Source organism: Archocentrus centrarchus, chromosome 9 (assembly GCF_007364275.1).
Source record: "Archocentrus centrarchus isolate MPI-CPG fArcCen1 chromosome 9, fArcCen1, whole genome shotgun sequence".
Classification (NCBI taxonomy): Eukaryota; Metazoa; Chordata; class Actinopteri; order Cichliformes; family Cichlidae; genus Archocentrus; species Archocentrus centrarchus.
In genome coordinates, this window is record NC_044354.1 from 11,485,356 (window position 1) to 11,495,967 (window position 10,612).

At 41.0% G+C, this 10,612-nt stretch overlaps 1 protein-coding gene across 1 annotated transcript; it reads right to left on the minus strand.

Moving 5' to 3' along the window:
- Positions 1–158: 158 nt before the first annotated feature.
- On the minus strand, positions 159–10,420 carry LOC115786010 (ubiquilin-1). Its single transcript, XM_030738000.1, has 11 exons — positions 10,227–10,420; positions 8,264–8,406; positions 7,104–7,198; positions 6,659–6,921; positions 6,295–6,432; positions 6,050–6,203; positions 5,695–5,816; positions 5,478–5,561; positions 5,112–5,227; positions 4,849–5,020; positions 159–3,871 (listed from the first exon to the last, which is right to left on the minus strand). Exons 1-11 carry the CDS (start codon positions 10,356–10,358, stop codon positions 3,728–3,730), a joined length of 1,563 nt encoding a protein of 520 aa, XP_030593860.1. The 5' UTR covers positions 10,359–10,420; the 3' UTR covers positions 159–3,727.
- Positions 10,421–10,612: the final 192 nt, after the last annotated feature.

Sequence of the window (10,612 nt, forward strand, 5' to 3'; positions counted from 1 at the left end):
TTCAAGCATCAACCCGAATATTTTTGGAGCTTCTAATCCAGAACCCCCCCCCCCCCCCCCCCCCCCCCCGGCTACTCTCATATCTCACACATTCAGCCGCACACACTTTGCTGGAGATTAACGCACCCCTCCAGTCTGGCAGCAACAGACAAAACACATGCACGTTGTCAAGCAGAGCACATACATCTGATTACAGAGTACATGTCCCACGTGTCAGGTAGCTGCAAGTCCCCAAAAGCAGGAATGGAAAGCAGACAAATGCTCTCAGTTTAAGAACATTTTTTAATGTTATTCAGTGCTTGGGTCCGAATAGTTTCAATAAATGATATAACACATTTGCCCCAGCTTGTATATCTTGCAGAGGTGAACATGCAGATGTAGATTTGCACTCTAGGTGATACCATGAGAATAACACTGAGTTAACACAGGCCTACATTGTTTAAATCTCAGATTCAAATTGATTGTTATACAAGCCATGATATCAGAGAATACTGAAGAAGTTAGTGCTAAATGCCACCTAGTGTTTCTAGCATAGTAGTGCAAGTTTAGAGGTTAGAAAAGGGTTCAGGAATGTGGATGATCTAAAGATGCCACTTTGGGCTATTGAGCTGTCATTTTCTGGACTAAATACCTGATATATCAATCATGTAAGAAATAAATTAATTATTACTAAAAAGAACACTTTATAGCTATTGAATTAATGGTACTGTTTGACCCTATTGGAGAACAACTGTTACCATTATGTTGAACACAGAGGCATGGAGGAAACATGTTTTACAAAGCCACCGGGCCTCATAAATTAAGTGGCAAACAGTGCATATTTGCCTAAACAAGAAACAACTGAAAATTGATCCATCCATCCATTTTCTTCTGCTTATCCAATTCAGGGTTGTGGGGGGCTGGAGCCTCTCCCAGCTGCCATAGAGCAAGAGGCACGGTACACCCTGAACAGACTGCCAGCCTCTCACAGGGTGAACACAGAGACACAGACAAGCCTTCGCACTCACATTCACACCTATGGGCAATTTTAGAATCACCCCATCTTTGGACGGTGGGAGTAAGCCAGAGAAAAGCCCCGGCCAGATGGTGGATTCGAACCACTACACCACTGTGCTGCCCCCAACAGAATATAATTCAAAGTAAATGATAGCATGTAATAGTTTTGTTTACAACAGACTGTCGAGTCAACTGAAGGAGTCAAAAGATGTTGCTCAGTCTGTTGTTTGCTCATGAAATCCCCAAAGAGGACACTGAACCCGCTCCTTATGGTGCAAAAACACTGCGGCATGCAGCACAATCTTAAGGGAGAGCATCACATCTTAGGAATTGTTGGTTAGTTCAGTGAGCGGTGGCTAGGCACACAGGGTTAACAAGAAGAGCCTCACCTATGCAAAGTCATCATCATAGATTGTGTTGTAACATCCAGAAGAGTTCAAATGTTTTCTTTTTTACTTACATTTCATTGTTGATGTATTTTAATCTTGTGGGATTAGTTGTGCAAACCATATTTCCTATACCTGTGTAACCTCAAGATAACCTTCAAGCAGGTTTTGACTTTGCACAAAGTCGTCCTCTTTCTTTGAATGTGTCTTTTGAAACCGAGTCTTCCTTTGAAGACAAACTTTATAATTATTTTGTGTGTCTGCCTCCTTTTACAGCCTGTGGTGGACAAGACGCAAGAGCAGCGAAGGAGAGTGGGAACATCACATAACATATTGCACTCCTGGTTCAGTCTGTTGGCTGAGAATGAGAGTGTGAATCCTCTGCGTGCTTCCAGGACATCTGACTGTCTTGGGGTGCTAAAAGCTTTCATTAGACTCTGTCCAGGTGGCAACATGAAAAGAGGCTCGAGCTTTATAGTGTGGCAGCAGTAAGATGAATAATACATGACCTGCTTCTAAATATTTATGCAAACTTGCATTGCTGCAAGTCTGCAGTATATGGCAACTCTGATTCCAAAAAAGTTGGTACATGGTGTAAAATGTAAATAAAAACAGAGTCCAACAATTTACAAATCTCTAAAGCCCATATTTTATTCACAATAGGACACAGAAAACTGAGACATTTTACTATTCATGAAAAATACTAGTTCATTTTGAATTTGATGGCAGCAACATGTAGTTTAATTGGCGACACATCAGTAACAGATTGGTTATAAAAACTGCACCTTAGAGAGGCAAAAAAACTGCATAAACAAATTATGGAACAAACTCAGAATAATGTTCATCAATGTAAAATTGTGAAAACTGAATATCTCATCAGCTAATATCAAGTGATTCAGAAAATCTGGAGAAATCTCTGTACACAAGGGGCAAGGCCAGATACTGATATTGGATAACTGTGATCTTTGGGGCCTCATCAGTACTGCATTAAAAATAGGCATGATTCTGTCATGGAAATCACTGCATGGGCTCAGGAACACTTCCAGAAATCATTATCTGCAAACATGGTTCATCATGCTGTCCACAAATGCAGGTTAAAGCTCTATCATAGGAGAAGAAGCCATATGTGAAGATGATCCAGAAACATTGCTGTCTTCTCTGGGCCAAAGCTCATTTTAAATGGACTGAAGCAAAGGAGTAAACTGTTCTGTCATCAGACAAATTGAACATCGTATTTCCTTTTCGAAATTTCTGTTTGGAAATCATGAACTAAACAGGACATGGACTAAACAGGAGGAGGACCATCTGGCTTGTTATCATTATTGGTGATATTGGTGACTATGGAATTGGCAGCTTGCACATCTGGAAAGGTATCATGCATGCTGAAATGTTTTAGAGCAACATATACTCCCATTCAGATGACGTCTTTTTTTTCAGGGAAAGCCTTGCATATTCCAGCAAGACCATGCTAAACCACATACTACATCTATTACAATAGCATGGCTTTATAGTAAGGTGCTGAATTGGCCTGCCTGCAGCCCAGACCTTTCACATTTGGATCATCATGAAACCAAAAATACCGCAAAGAAGACCCAGGATGGTTAAGCAGCTAATATTCGGTATCAGACAACTATGAGACAACAATTCTCTCCCAAAAAGTCCAACAGCTGATCTCCTCAGTTCCCAGATGTTTACAGACTGTTGTTAAAAGAAGAGGAGATGCTACACAGTGGTAAACATGGCCCTATCCCATCTTTCTTGAGTCAAGTTGCTACCATCAAATACAAAATGAACTTATTTTTGTCTTAAAATGTTATATTTTTTCTGTTTAAACATTTGTTGTTTACTTGGTTCTGTTGTGAACAAAATAGATTAATAGATTTGCAAAATCAGTGGATTCTGATTTTACTTACATTTTAAACAGTGTCATACCTTTCACTAATACAGGGAATGCAAAGGATGCAAAAGTCCTCCTACTTTTTTTCTCAAATATATAGCTTAATATCATAAATGACAAGTTTTAATAGCAGGTGCTTTACAGTCTGTGCAGCACCCACCATCCTCAGACCCTTAATTTGGATAAAGAAAAAGAAGTTTAAAGTGTACTGGGGTAGGACCACAAACAGAGTTTAACACAGGGATTTATGGGTGTGATATATGTAAGTTTTTGAAAGTGCATCAAGTAAGTATGGCTTTCTGTTCTCTTATGTATTCTTTTTCTTTTGCAAAGCACTTTTTAATCAGTACTGGTGATTCATTTATTATCATAATGTTCTGGTGTGTAGGTGCTTATATTTACTGCTTATGTCTGTATTTATATATATATATGCACAGACGAATGTGTGTCAGAGACTGAGCAGGTGTTGTATAGCAGTGGTGAGATCTCCTCCTGTGCTGATGAGGGCCTGAAGGTTCGCCTTCCTGTCTTTGAAGCCCATTGAGCTCAGCTGCTCTAGCTCCTCCTTGAACTCTGTCCCCTCATGATGGACCTGACACAACATGACAGAGTTATATAAAGTCTTATTAAAATAACATGGAACATAATTAAAGAGTATATCACAATTTGCATTTTAGATGTGAATCCTTTTAAATGCATAGGAAAAAATGAATAAACTTTCTCAGATGGATGGATTTATGGCTAGATGGATCCATCCATCCATCCATCCGGTTATCCAATTTAGGGTTGTGGAATCACTCATCGTATTCAGAACCGAATCCTGACTGGAAATGTGTCTCATTCCAGATGTTCTCATTAGAACATACTGTGTTAAGTTTTGTTTCTGGGTGCAAGAGCTCCTGGGTCTGACTCACAAGAAAGTCCATGTGATATGTGAAAGTAGCAATAAATGTTTTGGGGAGAAAAAGGAGGATCGGGAACAAAACAGTGTTTTCATAAATAATTTAATTCAAAGAAATCACATTCCTCCACACACAGGAGGCAGCAGCACACAGCTCAGCACTATCGGGATTAAAAACTCTGAGCTGATGGCTGAGAGCAGTCACCTGAGTTTACTGGCTCTGCAGGAAAAAGGGGGCAGTATCTAAGACAAGGGTGAGGGAAATACCACCTTATTTCACAGCAGACCTGGCATGGCTTTAACCCACTAAACAAATGTAGGGTCCACAGGAAGAAGCCCTGACTCCTGTTATAGTTATGTAAGAAATTTTAACTATTAACTAGAATTTGACCCATTGAGACCTAGCTGGACCTACTTTAATTAGGTTAAAATGTATACATTAATTAAAGAGACATGAATAAATTAGACACGACAGTTTAAATGTAGTGTGATACTCTTAATTGATCACCATTCTTACTAGCAGCTATTAATGCAAGTGCAATTTTAAATGGGCTCCATTCAGTCACTCTGTTTGTGTAAATGCAATAAATCACTCTTAACTGAATTGAGGCTCAGCTCAGATCAACTTCAGAGACAGGCAAAAAAGTTATAAGGGAACACTGACATACCTCATTACGTGTGTTAGCCAGTGCTTGTAGCATCTGCTGTACAAACTGCTGCTGCTGCTGCTCCGTCACCAAAGCAGCCCGTTGACCGCTTCCTGATTGGCTGTTCAGAACAGACTCAGGTGCACACTCAGGAGTAGCAGTAACATTTGCCCCAATGTTTCCGAGTGCAGCCCTGCAAGATGGACATGTGATGATAAAGTTACAATGCCCTTAAAGCACTGTTCTTTCACCAGAATAGATTTCCTTAGGTTGTTTTAACTCACGCAGGTATGAGAGCAGGAGCCTCAGCAGCCAGAGTGTGTAGGCCCTGTTGGATCTGCAGCAGAGCCTCCATGGCTCTGGGGTTCAACATGGCTGAGAGCAGCTCTGGAGCCTGCATCTACACATTATTGATAATTAAATGGTAAAGTTATTAATGATACCCACTCCGCAATGGAGTCAGAGAAGAATAATTGTCTTGAATTCCTAAAGATGATAAAATATACATGCATTTTACGAATAAACCATGGCATCATGCAGGAACAAGAAAATTATTATTAGTGTTGTTCAAATAAAGCGTGAATGATAAATACAAGGACATCTATTCCAGTTGCAGGACAGCAGATTAACAGTGAGAAGAATAAGCAGACCTGCTGCAGAAAGATGGGGATCTCCTTTCTCATTTGCTGCTGCAGCTGAGGATTTCCAGACAACAAAGGGTGACTCAGCAGCATCTGCAACAATATGAAAATGAAAGCAGGATGGACTAAATAAGACATCTCTGCTGCTTAGGAAGAAGGAAATGTTCTCCTGGAGTTACCAAGGGAAAACACTGCACATTTAAGAATTAAACTGCATATGCACCACCTGTGCAGCCAGGTCAGGGTTCTGGCTGAGGCAGTTTAAAAGACTGCTGACATATGGCCCAGACAGGAGGCTCTCCAGTAGACCTGGACTGGTAGTGATCTCTTCCAGCAGTGACTGCATGCCTGAAGCAAAAAGCCATGAATAGAATATCAAAAAGTAGTTCAATAATATCTTTTAAATATTTAATACATTTAAAAATATATAACCTAGGAATGTCTTGAGCATAAAGTTTCCACAACTGTAGGTTAAAAGGCATAAAAATACCAGTTCTGTGTTAGTGAACTACACAATGCATTAATGCTCTCATCACACAACCGAACTGATCAGACAGCACTGTGTGTGGATATTTTCATGCCTGCTGTAATACTGCTTTGAGTGTTTGAACCAGCGCTGGATGTGGCACTCAGTTCTCTGAGAGGATCTGTGTAGAGACCGGAGAAGGGTGGAGTCTGATCGGGTTCACCCTCCGGTGTCTGTTGATTCCTGGGTGATGTAGTCACCACTCCTGCCTTCAGTTAAAACAGAAAGCAGATATTGATAATAACAGGTTAAACACACAAGATTAGTTTGAACTCATAATAATCATCTTCAAAGCCACACCTGTGTTTTTGCTTCTGGCTCGGAATTGCCTGTAATGGCGTTGGGATTTTCCTGCTCTGGCTGCAAATTTTCGAATGCTTTGTCGTCATTTTTCATCACTTCCTCTATCATGTCAGGGTTCCTGATGAGCTCCCACAACTGGGGAGAGAGGGAGGCAAGAGCAATAACATACTGAAAATATAGGAGGGAGAAATGAAGCAAGGAGGAAGCATCTGTACTCAAGTTGCAGTGAAATTGAAAGGTGTTAAAATGACAACTTTTTTAGTAATAAGCGTTAACTAGCTATAATGCAGTACATTTTTTCAAAATGTTTAGCCTAATGTTAGTACAGATGTGACAGTGCTTTTGCAGGCACTATGCGCACCTGTGTTATGACATCTTTGTTGTTAAGCATATCTTCCACTTCTGGGTTTGTCTGCAGGAGCTGCTGAATTTGGGGATTAGACAGAATGAGCTGTCTGATAAGTTGAGGGCTGGAGGTGGAGAGGGTGCTCTGCACAAAGGGGCTGCCCAAGAGACGGCGCATCATTTCTGGGTCAGCCAGCAATCTGTTCTCCATCTGGCGCTGGAGTGCAGGGAAGAAGCTAGTCTCGCTGTTTTCGAGCGTCAGGCTATCTAGACCTTCTACTACAGAAACAAGGTGGAATAAACAGAATGGCAGGTTGTAAGTTCACTGGAGAGCTGAGTGAGATCTCACAGAGCAGCAGCTGAAGTCCAAATGGAGAAGATTGAAAAAAAGACAACCAGAAACTTATGACTTATGAAAATAATTAAAGGTGAGGGGACTTCCTCTTTTCTGCAGATCTTACCCAGGCAGAGAGGAGAAGTAGGAGAAGGTGTGATATTATCCGGTTCAGGGTCGAGCTCTGGATCAGTGGAAGGTGAAGCAGATGAATGCTGAGGCCTAAGAAAGATATCCAGTTTTGCACATAAGTTTGATGATAAGTAGACTGTACAACAAAGAAACCTGGAGGCAGAAGTTAAACAAAACATCTACACACAGTTTACTTCCATAAATTTAGTTGTAAACAGCAGACAGAATGTGCAGATCTGTCTGACTTAGAATGATGACATATATAATACAGTGTTTAATACCTGAAGATAGTGCATATCCATCACATAAATGTCATGTCATGGTAGGGCGATCAGATCCCAAACTAAACTAAATATGGGGCAAAAACTAAGTTTGAGTGGGACAAAGTAGGACATGCTACTAATGCTGAGAGGAAGCCTCAAATTTTAATATATATGACCTAAAATGTGACTTGCGTACTGTGTCATAGACTTTCTCATAACTTTATTTAATTTTCTTTGTGAAATCATTCATTAAATTCTACCAAAATGGGCATACCTCGTGACTTTGTGGTGATTCAATTTTTGGAAAGCAGCAAAAGTCAGCGACAGGTTTACCTGTACAGCGACAACCTTCCCTGCTTTCTGCACAGCCATTAGCCAGACTTTAGAAAAGTGAAAGTTCTGTAGTGTTGCATTTTGAAAATTAGAGCCAATGAAAATGTGGGATATTCTCTGAATATGTACAATGAACACTGTCCAACAAACAAAGAAAAAAAAAAGCTGTTCAGTCCCACATAAAGTGCCCAATGTAAAGGGAGTGTTTTTAATATTTACTATGATTACAAAAATATTTAAATATAACTACATCTAATGAATCAGAAATCGCATTTCATTAGTGCCATATTTTCTGCAATGTTTTAAATTAAGTGTCCACCTCTATAATTGATAGCTTTGTACAAAAATGGTCAAACCTGTGATTTACATTATTTCTTTAAGGAAGCCTACTCCATTCACAATCATTTTCAACACACACTATACTATTTTTGTCCTAAACGTTATGCTTATTAATGCTTGTTAATTATGTTTATTAATGTCCTGAACTTTATGTTTATTAATGGTCTGCTGTCTAGGGACAGCATGAGCCCATCCCATGAACAGGGCAGTTTGTGCATACCTTTGGATGACGCAGAGGCGTACTGACCCATTCTGTCCTTTAAGGTGACTCAGGAGTTCAGAGTCTCTGAGGACTTGGCCAGAGTGGATCACGATCAGTTGCTCTGCTGAGGCTCCCAGGGACTCTGAAAGATCCCATTTCACCTGCACACACACAGAAACCACAACCCACACTTTGCCAGCCAAAATATCAGTAGCAAAGACACCAGGAGCACGTCCAGATGGGAGCATGGAGTGGCACCAACCAATATAACTGCCATCCTGGTGACCTTCAACCAAAGCCATTGGATGAGGGCAGTGAAAGGACCGGCAATGGAATGTAACACAGTATGATTAGTCAAGTAATTTATTTAAGTACAGTTTCAATGTACTTGTTATTTAAGTATTTATGTGTTATGCTGCCTTCTACTTCAATTCTGCTATATTCTGGATGCAAATATTGTACTTTGCATTCATATCATTTATTTAGGATTTAAGTGACTTATTATTAATCTCTGGCTCTCTTCCACAGTATGCCTTTTGTCCCGTGTCTCCCCTCAGCCCCAACCAGTCCTGGCAGATGAATGCCCCTCCCTGAGCCTGCTTCTGCTGGAGGTTTGTTCCTGTTAAAAGGGAGTTTTTCCTTCCCAGTGTTGCCAAGTGCTTGCTCATAGGGGGTCGTTTTGATTGTTGGGTTTTCTCTGTAATTATTGTAAGGTCTTTACCTTACAATATAAAGCCCCTTGAGGCGACTGTTTGTTGTGATTTGGCGCTATATAAATAAAACTGAATTGAATTGAATTATTTTGCAGATATTCAAACAGCAAAACAAAACTGTTGGTTTACTCTGAAAATCCGAGCGCCTTCTTCCTCACTCTGTTCCAGCTGCACAATGACTAAATGTGTTTCAGATTGAACTGTAACTACACTACTATGAACTATGATTTATGAGGTGGCAATAACAAATACATACCATATACACATACATTAAAGTCCACTTTGTTAAGTACACCTGTTCAACTGCTCGCCAACACAAATATCTAATCATTTAAACACATGGCATATTATTTTATCACACTTTAGGCCCATTTGTACCAGCTGAGCATGGCTTATCTCTGCTTTACACCACAGCCTATCTGAGTATTGCTGCTGACCATGTCATTTCCTGTGTGACCACAGTGTACCCATCTTCTGATGGCTGCTCCCTGCAGGATAATGTGCCATCTCACAAACTCAAATAATCTCAAACTAGCTTCCTGAGCAGGACAATGTTCACTGTACTGAAAAGGCCTCCACAGTCACCAGCTGTCAATCCAGTACAGCACCTTTGGGATGCTGTGGAGTGGGAGATTTGCATCATGGATGTGCAGCTGACTAATCTGCCTGATGCTATCATGTCGTGTCAAGGCGCTGAGGAATGTTTCCAGCACCTTGCTGAATCTATGCCATGAGGAATTAAAGCAGTTCTGAAAGAAAAGGGAGTCCAACCCAGTACTAGCAAGCACTAGGTGTACCTAATGAAGTGGCCGTTGAGTTATATCTTATTTGCGCCGCCTTTTTAGCTACTCTTAAGTACAATTTCATGCTAAATCCATTATACTATGACTATTACTTAAGTTTTTTTCTAAGAGTCCAAATACTTGTTTTGCCACTTTCCAAACAGTGATTTAATTCAGAACACATTTTCTTGTGCAGTGTCACTTTTCACATAATGCATGTGTATCAATGCACTGGGCCGCACATGAGCCTGAAAATATGCCCAGTTCCAGTTTCTATACTGTATTTATCTCTGATCTAATATTCTGTCTGCCTGCCTCTCCACCCCCTTTGCCTGTGCCACCAGCTGAAAAGAAAATATGTGAAGGCACTTGAAGAACCAGTAACACAAATTTTCTGTTTTAGGCATAAAAACAATCGACTGAGTGACTGTAGCAGGCTGTTAATATTAGGAGTTCAGGCCAGCTGGCTGACGTTGGCTCCCTGACCTGTCTGACGGTGCAGTCTCCTCTAACGATGAAGTCTCTGCTCTCCGTGACACTTGTGACGGTAACGTGGATCGTTTCACCCCTGAAGCGGTTCCTCGATGTCGCCGTTTCCTCTTTCACTGCTCCCGACATCTCACTTGTCCGGACAGTGAGGCTAGAATGACGGCGCAGACCAGGAGCGCACAGTCCCGCGGCGGAGGTGCGTCTGTCCCGATGACTCGGCAATAAGTTGTGTGGATGTGTGCCAGCTGTGACCCCCCACCCCCCAAGTCGGTGAGGTGGACATGCAGAGCCCACACCTGGCTGTTATTATCCAGAGATTAGATGTGCCTGCTGCCGATTATAGCAGTTTTTGGGAGCACTTAGACTAAACAGCATGTCATACT

Excerpts from the sequence above, each read along its gene's own strand:
- LOC115786010 (XM_030738000.1), bottom strand. The coding sequence starts at position 10,358 with ATGTCGGGAGCAGTGAAAGAGGAAACGGCGACATCGAGGAACCGCTTC. Across the intron at positions 7,199-8,263 it reads CGCCTCTGCGTCATCCAAAG|GCCTCAGCATTCATCTGCTT; the intron begins GTATGCACAAAC and ends TATCTTTCTTAG. Across the intron at positions 3,872-4,848 it reads TGGCTAACACACGTAATGAG|GTCCATCATGAGGGGACAGA; the intron begins GTATGTCAGTGT and ends ATGTTGTGTCAG.